General features: G+C 44.3%; 1 protein-coding gene across 5 annotated transcripts in view; it reads right to left on the minus strand.

The window, feature by feature from the left end:
• SEMA4G (semaphorin 4G) overlaps positions 1–21,664 on the minus strand; it is a 104,675-nt gene that overhangs the window by 11,523 nt on the left and 71,488 nt on the right. For 4 of the 5 annotated variants that reach the window (XM_077349560.1, XM_077349557.1, XM_077349558.1 and 1 more), the window contains 6 exons: positions 14,756–14,904; positions 13,972–14,034; positions 13,745–13,843; positions 5,103–5,196; positions 4,410–4,523; positions 2,975–3,141 (listed from right to left, as the gene is read on the minus strand). In XM_077349560.1, coding sequence (XP_077205675.1) covers positions 2,975–3,141; positions 4,410–4,523; positions 5,103–5,196; positions 13,745–13,843; positions 13,972–14,034; positions 14,756–14,893 — 675 coding nt within the window. In that variant the 5' untranslated portion in view covers positions 14,894–14,904. Of the gene's footprint in view, positions 1–2,974; positions 3,142–4,409; positions 4,524–5,102; positions 5,197–13,744; positions 13,844–13,971; positions 14,035–14,755; positions 14,905–16,870; positions 16,891–21,664 lie in introns of those variants that run through there. The other variant, XM_077349561.1, reaches the window with a different exon arrangement.

Here is a 21,664-nt window from a genome sequence, read left to right on the forward strand (position 1 = left end):
AAGAGTGGCAGTCTTTAATCTGGCAAGCTGGGTTTGGTTCGCCCGCTTCTCCACATGCAGCCAGCTGGTTGACTTTGGGCTTGTCACAGCCTTGATAATGCTGCTTTGAGCAATCCTGTCAGCTCTCTCAGCCTCACCTACCTCACAAGATGTCTGTTGTGGGGAGAGGAAGGGAAGGCAATTATAAGCCACTTTGAAAAGTGAAAAGTGGAGTCTAAAAACCAACTCTTCTTCTGGGGCCCCATTTTTGGAAAATTAAGTCTCAGATCTCCAGCATCATGTATATCCTATTACCTACTTCATACACTCTGGATGATGTCACATATTCCCCAAATGATGCCCAGACAATCAATGAAATAGGCACTGCACCCCATAAAGGAGCGTTTCCAACACTGAACTAATCAGATGAGCTACTCATTATTCTATCTTTCTAGGCCCACTAATCCAGCTGAAACTTTTGCTTTCAGAACCTATTTCTGCTTCTCTATGAGACAAACTCAGCAAGGCCAGGCTCTGGTGGACATCAGTGAAACCTGCTCATTCCTCTACAGTAACAAAAGCCACCACAAGACCAACGGGAAGTCTGTCTCCACCAAACAAGATCATTCCTATCCCAAGATGTAGCTGAAGCCTCTGGGATCAGAAAGAAGAAACAAAACCTTCTGCCAAAGGCATGGGAGATGAAGCCATAGAGATGAAGCTCCCCGCCACTGACAACCAAACCTCATCACCCTCCCTGGTTTGGTTTGCTTCTTTAAAGAATCTTTCTGACTGCATTCATCCAGCTTTAACTTCCTGCCACTGGCTCTCATTCTCTCTCTCTCAAGGCTTTCTCCCTGGGAACAGTAATCAGATCATCTCTTAAGCTTGTGATCAGGCCCATCTCAAGCTCCTTAAATCTTTCGTGGCCGAGCTCAGTCCTCAGCTCCTCTCTGAGACTGCTCCAAGCTTTCTACTGGTTGCTAGGACTGAGATTCAGCCAGCCAAGAAACACCAAGCCACAAGCAGAGTCCTCTGTGCCCTTGCAACCAGAGCCATCTGTCAAAAGCACCCCAATTATGGATTCCACACAGCTGGGTCAGCTCTGCCTGGTGCTTGCTTGGATGCACTTGGAGTATTCTTACTGTCAAACCACCAAGGAGGCAGTTGTGGGGGACAGTCTCGTCTGCACTGGGAATGTGGATCGTACCTCAAAGCCCTGAACAGAGTCAGCCACACCTGGAAGATGCTAGGAACAGGGACTTCTGCTCTGAGCGTTGACTATCCTTGCTGTGCACAAAGGTTTTCAAGAAAAAATGACCACGCTGACCGCTGCAATTATGGGAGTGATACAGCTTATTCAGGGGGCCAAGGGCACCTTGCCACCAGCACAGCCAGAAGCCTATCTCATCTCCCTCTGAACTATTCCTGCCCTGGCATCACAGGCAGAAGAGACACAGAGTTTGTCCTTGCAGCATTCTGCAGCCCACAGCGGTTCTTCATGATCTCTTTTGTTTTCTTCCAATGAGCCCACATGGGGCTATCTGACATTGTCTTCACCACGGGTAGGCTAGGCTACACCAAGGGTCAAACTAGATGAAATGCCCACTACTCCCATTCAAGCAAGGAAGCAGGTCAGTTTTGATCAGTGGAACCACATTGCTGTGAAGGGCTAAACCTCTTCTAACGTCTCTCCTGCTCAACCTTGGACTGGATGGGGGGGAGGGGCCCACACCCAGTCTTCACAAATGTTGGGCAGATCTGTTCACCGTTGTCCTAGCAGTGACTTTCTGGTCTGTAATCTTCATTACTCGGCAGGGACCTCAACCAAGACAGCAATCCTACACAGACCTTTGAGGGTGTAAGTCCTCTTGAATCAGTAAAGCTTACTTCTAGGCAAACATGGTTAAGGACCAAAACTTTCTTGCAGGTATTGAGACACCAGCTGGTTCCTTATCATCTACCCATCAGGATTTGTGGCAGCTTATTGAGCTAAATGGTTAACTTTACAAAAAATGCAGCATCAGAAATGTTTCCAAAACTGCAATGGGGCATCAAAATTGCAATGGTAGGCTATTAGGCATACTGGTGGAAATCTCTCCTACAAATGTAGCTTGTGAACAAGCCCTCACAGTCCTTGTGTTTGTAGTCTAGGACCAAAGCAGTAACCAGGCTACAGAATACTGGGACAAACCACCAGGAACAAGAAGGCTGAGTGGAGGTTCAGAGCTCAGCAGCATCTCCACCAAATGATCCATGGCAGTCCAAATGCCACCAGCTCTGCTCTCAGGCTGCTCTGGGGCACTGCACCCCGCCTGGGATCTGCCGTCAGAATCCTATCTAAGGTCAGGGCTCTGCTCATTCCAATCAAACCATGTTCAACTCCTCGATCACCATAGTAAGAGCAGAAGACCTGGAGCCCATCACTGCCCAGACCACAGCCTTTTCCAGCCTTTATACCATTGAGAAACCCCTGAAACTCTTCAGGCTTTGAGAAACCCCAGTAGTGCAATCATGCAGAATATGATTAGGAAGCATAGCTGTGTACATGCCCACCCAAGGTCACTTCCCTTCCCACCCCCCCCAGGCCCTTCACTGGCTATTTTGGTAGGGATGGGTGAATCAACACAACCATATATGGTCATATCACCTGGTAAATGTTTAACAATTTTTAAAAAGGTATAAAAAATAACTAACTCCCACCCATTCAGGAAACCTTTCCAAGGACATCAAGAAACCCTAGGATTTCATTAAACCCTGGTTGAGAAACCCTGATGTAGCACAACGATTGGTTGACATCTGATGGACCTTGGCTAGGGCAATGCCTTCATGCCCCAACCCACACTCTCAAGAACATTCTCAAGTGAGCTTCTCTCAGGGTTCTAAGTGCTGGTGAGGATCCAAGTGACGCGAGCCCTGATGCCAGAGCTGGGGAAATGTTTCCAATTCCTAAGCACAGCATGCCCCAAGCCTTCACGGCACCCCCTCTCTTTACCTTGCACACTCTGGCCACCCTGGCAACCCTGGGCAGCTGGTTCTTGTCAAAGAGAGAGGTGCTCTCTTCTCCTGCTCGCTCTGTGAAGAAGTAGTAGATCTTGTCATCGTCCCCCACCAGGCTGTTCGTGCTCTCCCTGACCAACATGGAAGCCACAAAGTCAGCATCTGTACAAACCAAGGACAGGGAAAGCATCAGACGGCAGAGCCCTTGAAACAGATCACTCTCACAGCTATGGAACCGCACAGCTTTAGAGATGGGGCACACGGGGGCCATGCTCCCTTAGTAATTCCCCAAGCCCTCTCTCTGAATTTTCAGCTCTCAATTCTGTCCTTTCGGAGACAGAAAGGAATATATGCAATCTCTGTTTCATCTAATTACTTGGCAGCGGAGTGGGAGGGAGGGCTGAAAGATAGCACAAGGACTCTTTGGCAGAGCTGATTAACCTCCTTCTGACTCGGTTCACTCCGCCTGCCCTTTCTGCAGTCTTTTGTCCCTTTCTTTCTTTTGTGTGTTTTTTCCCCTTTCCTTTTTTAATGTCAGCAATGATAAGTAAAAATGGAGAGCAAAACCCCATCTGACTCTGCTTTATATAGTATTAGGGATTAGGGACTACCTCCTCAGCAGTAGGGAATCTACTTTGGGAGCAAGCTGTCATGGGAGGATGGCAGGAAGAGAAAGCCCAGCCTCACTCAGCCCAAATACCATCAATGAGTGCAATCCGCCTTGTTGCAACATACATGGAAAAGAATATGTGTCTCTGAACATCTGCGGAATGCCTTTGATTCACCAATGTAAAAACTACTAACTTACTCTCCCTAAAAATCTAGGATAAAAGCTCAACATCTGAAGATGCATAATAATACTCAGGCAAGCTTAAACCTTATAACAAGTTCCCCTCATTCCCTCCCCCCAAACGGATAACCTGAACTCTTTTCAGAGGCTCCATCCATGAAGGAATTGAATATAATTTCTATTTCGACATATTGCCTTTCTTCCCACTGCTTAGAAGCCTCATGGTAACCTGCTACGTCACTGGATGAAATGTAATTACTACCACTAAGGAGGATGTCATTTTATGCTGGGAAGTCCAACAATCATTTAGCCAAGTAGTACAGCACTGGGCACATGTAACCTCCCTTTCATGAATTGAGTATCCGTCAGTGATCACCCTACAATCTACGGCATGCCTCGGCACAAGGCACTTCAAATGCAATTTAATTTAAACTACTGTATTATGGAACTTAAAGCATATTAGACATTTTTTGGTATCTGTTGTTTCAAACTGACTTATAATCATTCCTCCCTCAAATGCAAACACCCTCCCCCTTGTGACTACGGGCTTGGCTGATAGCAGCAGAACAGGCCTCTTGACCTGCTGCTTGGGGCAGACAAAAGGGACAGGAGAGACAGTTCTGAGATCCACGGAGCCTACCGTTCAACCAGTGCAAAGGGGATTCCTCCGTCTTTAGAACCCGCTGGGACAGGCTGCGTCGGATGTCTGGCTGGCTGCGGAATTCATAGCGTGTTGCCGTATATAAACTGCCATCTGGGAAACAATGCAGCAAATGAGGTAAGGTTAGGAAAGGACGATTTGCCGACTGGCTTTGGCCTCTTCTTCAGCCTCAACGGAAGGCCTCCCTCCTTGGTAAACCAATCCTTCTGCACCTGCTCTAATCAGGAAGCCTCCTGTTATAAGAGCCACAAGGAGAGAGGCATACTCTTGAGATTACATGCCACTGGGTGCCAATGCATGGCCGTTTCTGCACACAGTTCAAGGAGAATAACCGAAGCATTACCCATAATTTCCCTGTCATTTATTTTATTTTGTTGCTGTGCAGCGTCTGATTAGTTTGGGATTCGACCCGTGCCTGGATGGGAGAGAGCCAGCTGTGCTGCACAGATAGCGAGACCCAAGTGATTTGTGGAGAGGGAGATTGCCTCTGCTCTGGCCGCCAAAATTAAGTGCTAGATGGAACCGGGCTGGTGGAGGAGGGGGGAAGATGCACAAGGAGCTTCAGATTAACTTTAATGCATGTACCTACACCATGCACTGTGCCTTGGCCATGCTGGGTAAACCCAAAAGGAATGGCTGCAAAGGAAAGAGGGGGAGAAGCAAAGTACGTACCCACAATTAGACCTGTGTAGCCATGGCTAGGATCATAGGGACATTTTTCCTTCCCTTCCTCAAGGACTGATGGTGGCATCAACTTGTTGGTATCCTAGAGAATGGAAAGAGCAGAGACAGACCACCCTCAGGACAGAGGACCACATAGCTTGGAGATCAGGGGTCCCTGTGTGGAGCTTTTAGCCAGGTTCAGTTTGGAGGTTACTCCCCAATGAAAAGTCTTTTCTGGAGTGGAAGGACTCTCTCTTCCCCACATCACTCGTTGGACAGGAGCTCTGCCACTGCTACAGCTGCCATGCAGGGCAGAGATGATCACCAGAACTCGCTGCTGCCGCCACTGTGGACAACCAGGGACAGTATCCCCAGGCTAACACAGCATTTGTCCTTGGGGCAGAAGCCCTGTTGTTCCAAGGCCTGTTCGGACCATGCATCAGCATCACTAGCCTAGTAAATAACATATTGCTTTACCCAGGACATCAGCTTAGTGAACAGCCATGTAAGGTAACTCAGAATTATTATCCCCACCTGGCAGCTAGGAGAATGAGAGAAAAGCAGCTTGCCCTGGGAGTTCATGGGGGAGCTGAGATACGAACCTGCGGTTCCTCAGTGGAACAGGCTTCCTCGGAAGGTGGACCTTATTCCCTATAATAACTTCACCTAGTACAAAAACTGAAAATGCCCCAAAGAAGAGGTATTTCCTGTTGTGGGAGCTGTCACTGGTTTGGCATAATCGTAGCTATACCAGCCACTGTGGTCCATGACCGGCATGGCAAGGAGCATTCTGAATGTGTGGGCTGCAAATGATCGGTGCAGTTACCCAAAAAAATGCCAGAGTAAAGCACACAAATTTTACAGTATCCCCAAATCATTTCTGTGGCCAACGGAGTATTCTAGGCCTGCTGAGAAGACAACTAGATCCTTTTTTTGTTTTGTATTTCTTTTATACTTGATTATTATTCTCCTTGTTTAGTGAAAAGAAAACATTTGCAGTGAAATGCAGACACGGATGGGAATGGGTTTATTTTTATCCCAGCCTTACGGGAATGTTTCAACTGATCTCAGCCTTCCTTAACAATTGAAAGACTAACTTATTAACTAGAGATGGACACAAACTGGGAAAACCCGGTTCAGGTTAGAAGATTGCATCAGCACTCTTGCTCCCTCCTCCCACCTTGTGGACAGCAGGTCTTCAGGAAAAAAAACTAATTGCCACATTCTTGACTAAGGGCCTGCCAAAGGGAGGTCTTCCACCAGGCATTTGGCTGGGGCCAGGCAACCAAGCTAACATCTGCAGGGCCCCTGCCCCCCCCCCCCCCAGAAGCCCACTAAGACTCCTGGGCCTGTTTGAATTACTATTGCTTATGTTATACTGTTATGTTATACTGTTACCCAGTTATACCAGTTAATAATATGAATGTTATAATTATTATATGTATGGTTCCATGTATAGTTTTAGTTACTGTTATATGTAAACCGCCCTGAGCCTTCAGGGAGGGCAGTATATAAATTGAATGAATGAATGAATGAATGAATGAATGAATGAATGAATGAATAAGAGATAAGAGCTGGAGCGGGGGGGGGGGATTGGATTATCACCAGCATCTATAAAGAGCTGTTTGTTTATACCCCACTTTTTACTACTCAAAGTGGCTTGCCATTGCCTTCCCTTCCTTTCCCCAAAACAGACATCCTGTGAGGTAGGTGAATCTGAGAGAACTCTAAGAGAACCGTGACTGGCCCATGGTCACTCAGCTGGCTGCAAGGGGAAGAGTAGGGAATTAAACTTGGTTCTCCAAATTAGAGGCCATCTCTCTTAACCACTACACCAAGCTGACTCTAACAGCATGGACCTATGGTGTTGTACCTGGCAGGGGGGGGCTCTGCTTTTAAAGCACCACTGCTGCATTTGTCCATGCCTGTAAACTAGGCATGGAGAGCTGGGCACTAAAATCACTCCCTGAGACTGGAACAAGTCACCCTGGACAGAGTGGGTGCAGGGAGGCAGGCTGAAAAAGACAGCTCACTCCCCAAGGAGAAGCAGGCCACTGGATGGGTTTCAAATGGAGAACTGTGGGCAGTAAAGTCAGTGGCCAGTAAAGGCACACACAGATCACCCCAAAACAAAACGCATCCCTGTGTGTGGGGGATAAAATGACAAAGAACTAAACTGAAGCTCCCCTCCCCAAAAAGCAACCCCCCCAAAACCCTCAAAGAGCAATCACTCATCTTACTGCAACCTAAAGTGTGTGTGTGTGTGGGGGGGGGAGGTTAAATAAAAGAAAAAGAAAGGTAAAACAACAAGGAATCAGATAGCAGGAAAATCCTGCTAAACAAAAATGCTTGATATATGAAAGAGGAATTCAATCCCAATTTTTCCATCTATGCAGCAAACAAACGTCTGGAGGCAAGTGAAGTCAGCTGAAGTTGAATCCAGCCAACACAGAGGTTGTTTGGCTGGGCCAACATGGTGCAGCTGAGGTACTGCAACTCCCAGCTCTAGATTGGGTCCATTTAACACCTGCAACCTCCGTTAAGAGCCTGGTTCTGGATGCCTCCTTAACTATGGAGGCCCGGATCACAAATGTCGCCCACCAGGTGCTCTACCACCTCTGCCAGGCACAACAACGTGCACCATACCTGTTGGCACACTATCTAGCCACTGTGATCCATGCAATGGTCACCTCCAGGCTAGATAACTGTAATTCGCTCTACACAGGGCTGCCCTTGAGGCTGCTCCAGAAACTGCAATTGGTCCAAAATGCAGCTGCTTAGGTCTTCACAGGGATACAAGGGAAAGCACACAAACACCCTGTGCACTCCCAGCTGCACTGGCTCCAGATGGGGAATCAGATTCAAGGTTTTGGTTCTCACCTTTAAAGCCCTAAATGGTCTGGAGGCTTCTTATCTACAGGACCACTTCTTCAACTATGTCCCCCAAGAATATTACATTTTAGTGAACAAAATCTGCTTAGGAGCCCTGGCCCATGGTGAAATAAGATCAGGACCTTAAACTATTTTTCAGGGTCTGCAAGACAGAGCTGTTCTGCCAGGCTGAAGCATAGGAAAAAGAAAGAACATTAAAAAACCCATCCAGCTGAAGTTCATCTGAGTGAACATCTTGTTCCTCCCCCTCTTTTTTACTTGGGGAAGGAGGCTGAAACCAATTAGTTTGGTAATTAATATTTGATTATTTAATTTTTTAAAACCTAATATGTAATTGAAAACTTATGCATTTTAATTTAAAATTTCTTATACATTGTAAAAAAATTTGTAAGCCACATGAGTCTCTGGGGAAGGGTGGGGTAAATATAATTAATAAATAAATAAAACCCAAATCAGAAAACAGAGGAACTCAGGGCAAAGCCAAGCTCCCTGGTTCCTGACTGAGTAAACTAGCTAAGCAATCTCCCCACCAAGGCCAGCAGCAAAGCTCTTTTGCGAGTACACCCTCTCCGTCCAAAACTACAACCCCAATAAACAGAATGTGCGCTTGTCCTACAATATATAGATTTGAGCCCCCTTGCAATGAATGGAAACTCTGTTATTGCCCATCAAGCTTTGGAGAATCCCTATTTGTGCTTCTAAGGCTGGAAAACACTACCCCCCCCCCCCGTCTAGAATTTTTCTGGGTGGGTTTTGTTTTCTTAGCTGCACCCAAAATTTCAGAGATTTCTCCAGAGATCACGCCTCCCAAGCCCTGATCCTGCCAGAATTCAGCACAAGTTTTGGCTTCTCACATAGTTTGTGCTCATCCCTATTATTGACTCCCGTGGCCTAAAAAGAAAGCCAAAAACAGCCCCTCATCTCCATGTTTATTCGAGGCATAAGTTCCACTGAGATCAATGGGGCTTCTTCCAAAGTAACCTTGCCTAGGATTGTAGCCAAAGGTATTACTACGCCAGACAGCAGCACAGCCTCCTGCTGGATAACAAATTGTATCTTTTTGGTGCTGTTCAATGAATCCATAGATCAGTCATAAACTCTGGTCTCTTTTTCAAACAACTTGTCTCCAGCTGGAGGCTAATGAATTGGAAAGTGCTCAAATGAAAGCAGCAGGTACTGAGAGCAGGAGCAGGATAGATCTTACATAAAGAGCAGAATGAATGCATAGGGCTTTGTGAGTGTGGTGAGATTCAGCATTATAAAGAAAATGCTTGAGTTTAAAATTAAAAAGGATAAAGAAAGAGGATGGGTTGCATGATTTTCAAAGAGAAGGAGAATTCAGAAATCTTTTTTAGCAAAATAGTGATGTCAGGATGAAGTCCTGCCTTATTCAAAAGGAAGTACCATATCTGGTGGGTCAAGTGTCAGGACATAAAAATTGCCAGTCCATTTTGTGGACATAATAGCTACTAAGAAAGCAGTCTTAAATTAAAGAAGTCTAAGGCCACAAATGTCACTATAAGTATCAGCAGATTCACAAGTAATTTTGAAACAATCACAGAATCAAACTGGGAGATGCAACCATGCAAGTCCCTTTAAAAACCCTTTGACCACAAAATGGGAAAACTATTACTGGCTGTGAACTTGAACACTGTGGAGACAGATTTCTGCTAGGTGAATTTATAGAGTAGAGACAGTGAGCTGAAAGCATTGTAAATGCAGAATGAATACCGTTACCTTTGACACAAGTACTGTGTCAGAGGAAAAATGCTGCTGAGTGACTTATGCACAGAAGTGTTTCTACTTAGCTGCACTGGATTTTCTGTTTGTCAACTTATAGAGGTTGAGCAGGACTTGGTAAACAGGTTGGTAGTAGGACAATAGTTAGAGATGGATTCACCCACTATTCAATTCAGTACAACAGTACTGTAATGGAGAATATTCCTGTTGCTCTGGGACAGAGGGCTACTGTGCAGTGGAAGATGGAGGCACTTTGAGCAACTGTAAAGGAGAGGTGAATCATGGTTATTCTGGCCACCATACAGCTATCAGAACGCAGGATTTTTTTCCCTAGCACAATTCCCTACAATATTATAAGGATATATGAGAGACCAGAAAAAGAGAAAGGAGCACATATCGGAGGTGAAGGAGATAAATATCCCCCATGGAGTTCTTCCTGACCCCTCCCCCACTGCTGTGATTGCAGAATTTGTTGATGTATTTGGCATCTACCGGTGCTGTCAATACCCAGAAAGTGTATGACTATAAGTAGGGCATTGCCAGATCTCCAGGGCAATGGTGCGTAGAGTAGGAGATGCTGTGTCTCCTTGTTTGTTTATCATTTTCACTTCTCTTTGGAAATTGTGCAACCAATCTTCTTCCCTTATTCAAGTTGTCTGTGACAGTGGAACTCAACTGGCCACACATGCAGCTCCAGCTGTCCACCCCTAGCCACACACTGCCACAGAAACCCTCACTGCCTACTTCCTACCCCTCCCTTGCTTGCTCACTCTTGGCCTTCAGGAAGACAAGCACCACCTGGGGCACATGCCACTACCCTTGGGAAAGGAGACACAAGCATGCAGGAGTGAGAGGGAGTCAGCTTCAGCTGTAGAAGCACACCTGGCCCTGAAGAGGGGAGGAAGGTGGGAAAGCTGCACTACTACTGCTGTTTGATAAACTGGGACATTACATGCCTGGGAAAGGTACCTGGCAGGCACCTGAAAAGCTTCACCACTGGAGCTGTTCTTGGAGTCAACTAATTCTTTATTTCAACCAATAGCAGATTACCTTCACAGGGCATGAGATAACAATAAGGGACTGTTTGCAAAATTGCCAATTTGACTCCAATGCACTGGAGAGAAACAACAGAATCTAAATATGAGGGCAGGAATTGAGGGGTTTTAATGGGTTGGAGTTCTCTATTAAGTACTGGGTGGAATCACAACTATAATTTTGCTTCCAGCTGATTGTAGAACAACAAAAAGGCCCTTATGTGAAAGCAGTCCTTGGCTCTCTCTTTTATTAAAGCTCTCTCTTGCTCCTTCCCAATCACGTGCATCCAGGAAGAACATGTTTACAAGCACTGCAACAAGGCATCAAATGGTTCATGAGACTTTGACACCCTCCATAAATGAACTTGTAATGGGAAGTACTCCAGGCAAGAAGATTGATCTAGAAGTTGAGCACTAAGTACAGATTTGATTATCCCATCGATCTCCAAATTCTGTGCCCAAGAGGAACTGTAGTGGATACTTCATTCAAGAAACAGGAAGAGCTCTCACACTCTGTACATTTGATGGTCTCTGAATAAATTGGTTTTGAATTCTTTCTTCCTGAAATTATGACTGCGATAACATTAGAAAAACTAATTATTGGTTTTGAGACTGATGTTCAATCATCCTTTGGCAAATGTGTCAAACATATCCTGCAGCAGTGAAACATACCAGCTTTACAGTAAAACAAGAGGAAGAACCCTTTGACAAAACTGTTACTCACACTCTTGCAAAGAACTTACATCCTTCCCCAAATATTACGTTGATCAGACTCTAAGAGAAGAGACTGCACTGAGATGAACCTGAAACTGATCCAGATTATAAGGCACTACTTGCTTCTTCTCATCTCCAGATATTGCTCTGGTTGCTGTTTGCAGTGCCTACAGTATCTCAGTGATGGGGTAATCTAGACATTAGGTGATGATCACAGTCCAATGGAGTGCCTGTCAGCGGTAGCATCTCACTCCTGGCTCTTTGCATCACCTGTTCCTGTGTGTGAGTCTTGCTAGTAATGAGGTTTATAGAACAGTGTCTTCTGAATCTACTTCTCATGTAAGAAGGAGGAATAGCTGGGGAGTGTAGCAGAACTTGCCCATGGTTCTTTTGTTCTTTGGAATGCAATATCCTAGGAAACTTGTCTGAGCCTAACACCACAGTTTCCAGTAAAGTCTTTCTTTCCAAATCTAATTAAATGCAGGTAAGCTGCTGTTTGAGAGATTTTTTAATGTGCTTATTGTGTTTTTATGGTGCTTTTCATGCTTTGGGGGTTGGTAGGCTACCTGGACCACTCTTGAGGTGTTAAACATAGGATAAAAACCAATCCATAAATAACAATTAAATTCTGGAAGCAATAAGTAAAATGGCTACATAGTTTGTCTCTTTATCCAAACTGTGCTGGAGTCCTAGAAAGGCCTGTGTAACTATGGGCCACTACTAGGGTTTCAGACTGGCACAGAGAAAAATGTTCTGTCACTTTAACGTGTGGAAACATATGGCTGAAGTTTTTTTCCTCCAGGCCGTTGGCAACCCGGACAGCTATTAGGATTGGCATCTTTACTTTGGCATGTTTACTCTGAGCACATGATGCAAGAAATACTACTGGGTAGAAAGGGGGAAAGTTCAATTTAGCCACAGGCAGCCCTGATAACAGAGCAGGGGAGAAAGTTCAGTGCCCCGGATCTTCCAAATAAGGTGTTCTTACTTGAACAATGTTCCAGGCACCAAGCCAGCAGACTGAAGTCTCTGGGCTAGGAGAGGACACCATTAATGGAAAGATCTTTTCCCTCCCACCAGGTTTTTTACTTTTTACTTTTTAACATTTTATTAACAACTCTTTTCTATAACACATCATAACTCATCATAGTCTTATGCCTCAAAAGGAAGGAAAGGGGCAGGGAGGCAGAGAATCACGAGTGGCACTACAAATGGGAGAACTACACAAATGTTTCTTTGATAGTGCATCTTGGGGGTTTTGCTGCTAATCTGACCAGGCTCTTTAGATCACTATGAGTGAGGGCATCTTCAAACAGTTTTTAAAAAACTGACACTGCACAGCACTAAGCTCTGAAGCTGATATACCAGCTGCAGCACGTCACAACAGGAATGCAGGGAAAATAGCATGTTCCTGCAACTCAAGCACTAGCTGAGAAACATGGCAGATCTCCACTGCCCATTACCTGAAAAGGCCCCCACATCATTGTAGCATCAAAGCTTCAAGGGCAGTATATATATATATATGTAATAAATGAATAAACACGCAAACAAACAAACAAATATGTAGCTACCAGCATACTTTGATATATCTCTTACACATGAGCATCCCACCCTCGCTCCAAGGAACTTGTGTCCATGGAGTAGTCACACAAATAAATTAAGCTGAAAGACAGAAACAAGTGTGGTTCATCTGAGTTCATTGCTCCCTGATCCATTCATTATTCTTCTTAGTGCACCAAACAACAGGAACGTATCTCAGTGCTCTAAACAGAGGCCTAAAGGGATTAAATGGAGGAATGTTCATGCTGCACCCCCCACACACACACACAAACACACACACTTCTTTTACGGAAAGGGTTGATATGTTAGCATAATCCAGGGCAAAGCTATTAAAACATCAGGAAGGGTTTAATGCTGTGTGAAAATAAACAGCCAACACCAGAGGACAAACTACTGGAAAGGACAAGAGGGGAAAAGTCAACTCTCCTTCTGGCAGGCAGTATAAATCTTGATCCTTATGACCATGGCATTTCTTGGCAAAGGCCATGGAGTCAGGATCCAGGCCTGGGTCTTTGCCCCAAATACCAATCTTTATCTGTTGCTAATTTTGTATGCAGAAACAGTTTCTCCAGGTGATATCTCAGATATTAGCCAGTTTGATACCTGCAAAGTCCAGCTTTTGGCAGCAAACAACTAACATCCAATCTCCTTTCCATAAACTTCACTGCCCAAAAAAGGTCATCAGTGAACCTTTCCCCACCTTTTACTCACTATGTATGTGCAGAAGGGGTGGAAGGCATATGTTCCACAGACATACAGATGGGTGGCATTCAGCCGCTGTAAAAGCCTGACATGATTGTAGCACTCCGTCTGCAAAGAGGAAAGGATAATATGGTTTCCAAAGGAATTCTACAATGCATCATTTGTTCACTACAGGCATCAACAGATCAGCAGCATAGACAAAGGGGCAAAATGGCAGAGACTCCGGCTGCACATACTTTATTGTTCTTGCCCTTTTTCAAGCATTCTGCCTGCTTCTCAGGAGAGGCCTTCCAATCCATCTGCAAAATAAAAGGTGGGATCATTACTCACTGGGGGGCCCCAACAAAGGAAATGGTGGCTGAGCAGTGACATTAAGAAGCAAAGCCCATGAAACTCACAAAGGCTCTTCAAAGTTCATGTTTTTCTTTTGCAGGGAAAGTGGATTTATCGAAGTGCAGGCCAGGGTAGTGCTGTGGATTTTTTGGTCCATTAGCTTTTAAAAGTCCTTGACCAAAATTGGAACTGGGATGTTGCAAGTAAAAGCTTAGAGGAAAGCTCCAGGGTAAGTGGAAGCAAAGGTGGGAGGGAGATAAAAATGTCTTTTAGGGACACTGGACGATTTTCACCTGACCAAATGTGTTCCCTCTTACTCTGCACAGAGCACAGGAAAGAGGCCACTCTGGAATAAAGGCCCTAAATGAAGAGATGTACAGATATGTAGGTGCCTGTAGATATTCAAACTCCTCTCCCTGCTACAAGAACAAACTCCTCTTCCTGCCCAATGTCTGCATAACAGGGGTCCCACCTCTAAGCCTCATGGGGAATTGAGCTCTGATGGCCTATGCTCCCAAATATCAGAAAGCATACATTCAGCCCCCTCTCAAAATTGGTTCTCTTTAAGGTGTTCCTAGGTATCTCTTTGGTGTAATGCTACGAACTATGTTTAGGAATCCATATTCAACAAAGGAGATCACAAAGGGAATGATTGTTAGTATGTCAGTGAGATGCAGTTGCACTTACCGTCTGATGGGAGCCATCAGCAATGTTGGTGGAATTTAAGGAAAATATGGCCCCTCTGGCCCCTACGTAAAGAATTCCCTTCTCATCCTCTAGCAAGAGGGTGGTGTAATTTTGGGTATGACTGCTGAAATACCTCATAGAAGACAAATCTGGAGAAAGAAGCATAAAAACACAGGGAAATCAAAAGCAAGTTTCCCAACACGAAATGAGAGACCAGCACATATTTGAAATACCTGGGAATTGTGGCTGAACTGAAGATCTCTGCTGTGCCACGAAAGGGACACCTGCTACTGAGGCAAGTGGCTCTTCTAGTGATACTCAACTCAATGATTTCGGAGCCACATGTGGCTGACAGGCAACCTGTGGCACTCCTGCAGTGAGGTGCCCTTCCTATGTTCCAGGAAAGTGTGCAAGATCACTGCTAGGTAGTTCACAGCTAGCTCCAGCCTTAAAACAGAGCAACTGGGATATTTATGGATCTGAGAGTCTCCCTGAGCTATGGTTCTCATTCAAGGGATGGATTGCCTGGCTCAGCATAGCGACCCTGGGCTTTCTTGGTGGTCTCTGGTACAAACCAGAGCCAACCCTGCTTAGCTTCCAAGATCTGATAAGATTGGGCTATCCTGGGATGTTAAATTCAAATACTAGGCCACAAAGGGAAAGTTGTTGTCTACATTTTATGAAGCATTTTGTGGTAATAGTAATTCAATGACTAGCATAGAAGAACACAGATAACAAGCAGGAAAGTGAAGTTTTGCTTTATCCAGAACTATTAACTTGCCATTATGTAAAGCTGCAGGACACCACAATAGCTTTTATATATGTTGAAAATATAGGCAAAGTTGTGTGTTACCAAGATGAGGCAAATTGAGTTTCCCACAGATCCAGGGACAGCCCAATTGGAGAAACCTGTCCTCAGTACCCAGCAGCAGGGTTGCCTGCTCTCCCCTGGTCACTGGTGGGAGATGGGGGGGAGAGCAGGGTTGCCAGATCTAGGTTGGGGAACTCCTGTAAATTTGAGGATGGACCATGGGGATGAGAGGGACCTCAGTGAGGCACCATGCTATGGAGACTTCCCTCTAAGGTATCCATTTTCTCCAGAGGAACTCTGTAATCTGGAGATGAGCTGTAATTCCAGGGGATTTTGGTCCCACCAGGAGGCTGGCATCCCAGCCTAGCAGCCCCAACATCTCTTTCCTTCATCACAGAATTAGTGCTTCCCAGAAGAGCTGAAGAGACCCATTCTGGTAACTCCCTGGAACAACCAATCATGTACCAGAATCACAAAAGCCCATGCTGAAGACTCACAGAGTGACTGTGCAATTGGCTGGCGGGCCCTGGCCCTTCAAGAAGCCATACCAAATGTTGCGTGAGCCAATTAGATTTCTCTTGGCTTAAATACATTTGACATGATCAGTGAACAGGAGAAATACAATTGGTGTTCCTGGCTTGCTGGGCTTTGACTGCTGCTTGGAGCTGTCTTGGATTTAACAATGATCACTTCACTAGTCTGTGCTCCCAGCCACTTCACTGTGTAAGCCATGCTGGTGTCGGAGGTAAAAAAGCCACAAGGAACCTTTGATGGAGATCAATATATCATAATAAACTAGACAATTCAAAATTTGTTACTCTTGAATAGTATCAACCACCAGAGGCAAACTGCCCTTTTCTGTTCTGAATAGCCAAAGACAAATATGCTAAGCAGAACACAAGATAATATAAGAATATACCAAGAACAATACTGGATCTGACCTCCTGTATATCTCATCCATATCCTGCTTCCCGTGATGGACAGCCAACAAACAGCGCATAGATTAATAGTGCACTCAGGGCTCTCATCTGTAGAATTTCCTACTGTTAATATTAGATAATAACCAATTTTCCTAGAAAACCTCTTTGGGACCTGTGCCTGAAATTGTGAATGATGATGTACTCCAACCCTCCTTTTACATATAGTAAGGAACAAAAATCAGTACTTAACAATACGTGTTTTGCATCACAGAAAAAGAAAGTGCTGTCAAGACTCCTAACAACCCCATCCACAGGAGCAGAAGTGTTTTCTTACTACCTTCCTCTTCATGGCAACCCTTGTTAGTCTCTCATGCAAGTACTCACCATGGCCAGCTGTTTACCTCCCAAGCTCTGACATGCCTGGGCAAAGTAGCTAGAGCTATTCAGTCTGCTTTCAACAGGCACACAAATGCTGTCACCCACACACAAAGCCAAGTCCAGACACACCTCCCCCTCGGCTTCCTTCCTTCTGAAGCCCTAGTCCTTGAGGGAACAGGGAAAACAATCCTCTTGATTGGGAGACAGTCGCCCCAGGCAAACAGTTGCCCTGATAAACTAGATGCTATTTATATCCCCTTACCTGCCACTTCTCCAGCTGAGTCACCCAGAGGCCAGCTCAGACCACGGATCTCAGGATGAGAGACAGTTTGAGGTCAGGCAAGGAGCTGCCAAGCCCTCAGGCCTTTACAAACCCCCACCCCACCCCCAATCGGCTGGTGCCTGTGACAGAAGGAGGTGGAAAGTTTCTTCTTGGGTTATTGGTGTTCAATCTCAGCAAAAAAAAAAAACATGTTTGTTCCCTAACCAGGATGCCTAAAAAAGGCAGGTTGTTGCCCTGGGTGGGGGAGGGGTGAGTCGTGGCAGGGACCCTGTCCAAGTCAGCGCTCTACTTGATTCTGTTTAGCTGCATCGACCAAGTCTGTGGAGAAGCAGCATTTAAGTTATCTGAATAAATTAATAGTTGGGGAAATTCTACCGGAAAACTGGGTTCAGTTTTGTATCCATTTATGAAGAACTTGTACAGATTTGAGGGAGTTCAGGAGAGTGAAATGATGATAAAACTGGATTCAGAATACAAGTGAGGGCAAGCAGACAGAACTAAAGATAAATTCTCAGAAGTAATGTATGTATGCCAGTGAGTCTTATGGCTTGCACAAAAACATCTGACCTGTTGCTATTGAAAAGTACTGAGCCTGAGGCATAGATGTGTGAGGTTTAACATGCTCATTCACACATGCAATTAACAGCTAGATCCTGCAGTAATCAAGTAATGAATATATACATGTCAACTGGTCCTTACTGACTGGTGTTTTTGCACAAACTTTAACAACAGCCTATTAGTCAAACCTCTACTTGCAAATAAGGTTACACAGATATATTTTTCCTCCTATATACAGCTCAAGAAGCTATGGCGGCACTATTGAAAATCTTGCCACATCAGTTTGATGCAACTGGTTAGAAAAAATTAACTCTGATTAAACCTTTTGCTTGCGTGAACTACAATATTTGTGACATGAAAAACAATACCAGCTTATGACTGACATACAATTTGCCTAGAATGCCACTTCCTCCTTGTGGAAAAATGCAAATAGTTTGATCAGAACATCTCTCTGTTTCTCTCTCACACTTCCGCTTGCACATGGATCGACCTATTGAATTCAAATTTCATTTATCTCCACTACTTAAGTTATCCTGTTTTCTATTTCACACATGCCACAAAACACTATTGAGCCCTCCCCCCTCACTACAATAATGCATGAGTGAAAAAACATAAAATGCCATTTTAAATGTGACTGCATCCATTTTGCATTGATCTATGGCCATGAAAGAAAGTGAATTATTAATCAAAGCAAACTGTTTTCTCTATAGTTGACAGTTCATTGCCTGAATTTTATCCTACACTGGAAAACTTGCCCATCTTCAATCAGGCACAATAGTATAGAAGTGGGAATATGGGAATTGTCGGGGGGGAGACAATCCTGAACTTAATCTTGGAAACCAGTAGGCTGAGATGTACTGTTTCTTGTATGTTGTCAGTCAGTTTATTACTACAGTCCTTGAGCAATAGAAATGTGATCACAATACAATCACAATAATTAACAATCTATAATTAAAAAATATATGATAGATAAGGAAATCTGCTTCATCTTGTCTTTACAATATAATTAAAAAGAGGGGGGGATGAAGCTTGAGATTTAAATTTTCATCTTCTCTCAATCTCAGTTACCGAGGGCAAATTTTCTACGTTTACACAGCTGGGCACAAAATCTGGCTTCCAAGCGCATAGTCTGGTGGTTTTTGTCTGACAAAAGATATACATGCCTATCTTTATTTGATAGGCCAGGAAGCCTTTCTGATGGGCTACTAGTTTCCATATGAATCTTGCTATAAAAGAGATAACTAACAAACATGTTCAATTGATTCAATTTCACCTTGTAAAGTTTTGAAACAGCATGAATGGAAGCTTCCCCAAATCTGAATTTCACGGCTGGAACCACTTTGAAACAATTTAGCTGGTCCACAATATTAGAATCATGCATACAGCCCTTAATATGGCATCACATGGTTCTAAAATCCTGTACTGACACTGATTTCCTTTGTGCAGGTGGTACCATGCAGATGCAACGATGTATGTATGGGAGAATGCATGTTTTCTGCAATGTGGATTTGGCAAGTTTGAAAATGATCACAAAGATAACTAAACTGCTGGTACAGGTATATCCTGTAGGAAATGCTTATATGTCTAATTCATCTGCATAATTGTCCTCAGAAGTATGTGATTATTCCCAGTTTACAGATGAAAATACATGGTTGAGGCTTGATTCTGGTTCATCTCATCATGCAAAATATGAGCCATTCTGAACTTGAGTTTTCCAGTTCCAAATGCCTGTACTCAGAGCTCATCCTAGAGCATTATGCAACCATTAATCAAACTGCATACAGTTCATAAGTACAATGGCTCTGAACATCCATGCAAATAAGGCACAGATGGAGCTGGTTGTTAGATCACTCCAAATTGCTAAGTGCAAAGTGTTTGCACAGTTATATATCTGAATGCGTAAATCCTCCTACAAAGAACAAGTTAAATCCATGAAGAAAGTGTAAATGTTGAAGAGTCACCTTCCTGATGCTGCATCTCTACCTGGAGGGGAATGAGATCAGTGACAGATGGCAGGTACCTGCCTTTGAAGTGTCATTGCTATGCCACAACGCAGAACTGCAGGGTAAGTCTTTGTAGGGGGGACCACTGCAACAGTTCCCCCAGCCTCAAAACAGAGTTTTTAAAATCAACATCTCTCACTTAAAGCGGGCTCACACGGAAGCTGAATTTATTCCCCATAGTGAAAGGCCACGGCTTGATCTATCCTCTCTGAATTTGCCTGATCCTCTTTTAAACCTGTCTAAGCTAATGGTACCCTCTGAAGCAATCAATTCCAAAGAACAGCTATTCTCAACATTTAGCAGTCTGTTATCCCTATTTTGATTTTTTAAAATGTGCAACCTCCTTCACCAAACCTCCTTCACCAAGTATTGGGCCATAGATGTTCAAAGTATATGGTGACCAATGCATGCTCCACAGTGTCCTTGAAACACTACAATAAGAAACACATCTGCAACACAGATCTCAGAGGAAAGCTGATTCTATAAGGCCAAAACGTAAAAGGCCTTGACCTTCTGAATCAATCTCAGAGTCCAATTAGTCATTGAAGTGCCCATGGGATTGACCTGTGGATGCTGCTACCATTTTAAAGTGATTTCAAAATTCAGATCCTATCAGGCCTGCAACATGGTGGGCTGGGGTATTCTTGATTTCCCTCTCCCTACATGGCACTAGAATGTATTCAAACAGTTGCAGGTAAGGTTGCCAGGAGAAATATCTGGAGATCGGGGGTGGGGAGCCTGTGGTGGGCACAGGGTTTGGAGAGAGAAGGAACTTCAGTGGGGTTTAATGCCACAAAGCCCACCCTGTAAGGCAACAATGTTTTCCAGGATAACTGATCTTGGTTGTCTGGAAATCACTATTAATAGCAAGAGAACTCCAGATGCTACCTGGAGAGGGGCAACTCTAACTGTAGGAGTGGCCATTTCAGCACTTGAAAAGACATGGGGAGGGGAATTAAAAGCACCTCAGTCCTCTGCACTGTTAGCTCAATGAGGATCATCCCTTGCAACATTTTAAAATATATCTAAATTCGTGATAGAATCTACAGGCCATACCTATGGACTCCCTTTATTTGACTCTTATCCCTTGGTTGGAGGCACTGTGCAGCAGGAACATCTCAAAATTTCCTCATTAACTTTATTTGTTTACATTATTTATAGTCTGCCTTTTTCACTTGAACTCAAGGTTGGTTACACAGGGTAAGTCAATACAATCGACAGGATGGGACATTCAGTAAACAATGCAATGGGATTAAGGGTGTAGAACCAAACAGAATTGAAGGACAGCATAAATAAGAACATGACACATTAAAGGATGAAAAATTAAAGGATGAAAAGCTGGAGAGTAGTATAGATCACAGCCCCTAATAATTTATCCAAGTAACTCTGTGAATCATCTGTTACCTACATGGAAAAAGCCTTTTGAATAATTCATTTTTGCATAATTTGCAGGAAGCTAGGAGAAGGGGAAGCCTCCCTGACCTCCTTAGGCAGGTCATTTCATAAGGTGGGGGCCACAATGGAGAAACAGGGGTACAGGTAGTTGTTGCCCATTTGCAGGGTGGTATCTGCAGATCTTACTGCCACTGTTGTGGCAGAGCATAGAGAGAAGAGGTGATTTCACAGATATGAGGGTCCAAGGTCACACAGGGCTCTGCATGTGATAGCCAATACCTTAAATAGAACCCAGTGATGAGTAGACAGTGGAGTGACTGCAGAATAGAAGTGATGTGTGTGTCCATCTAACTCCCACTAATATAGCCAAGCAGTGGAATTCTGCAACAACAGAATTTGTGAACTGATTTTAAGGGGAGACCAATGTAGCATACATTACACTAGCTTAGTCTCAGTGTCACTGTGGTATGAATCCAGGTAGCCAGATCAAGGTAAGAAACAGCTGCATCAACTTACTTCTCCAGTAATAACCCCAAGCCTCTTAATGGCATTAGCAAGGGT

Source organism: Paroedura picta, chromosome 8 (assembly GCF_049243985.1).
Source record: "Paroedura picta isolate Pp20150507F chromosome 8, Ppicta_v3.0, whole genome shotgun sequence".
NCBI classification, from domain to species: Eukaryota; Metazoa; Chordata; class Lepidosauria; order Squamata; family Gekkonidae; genus Paroedura; species Paroedura picta.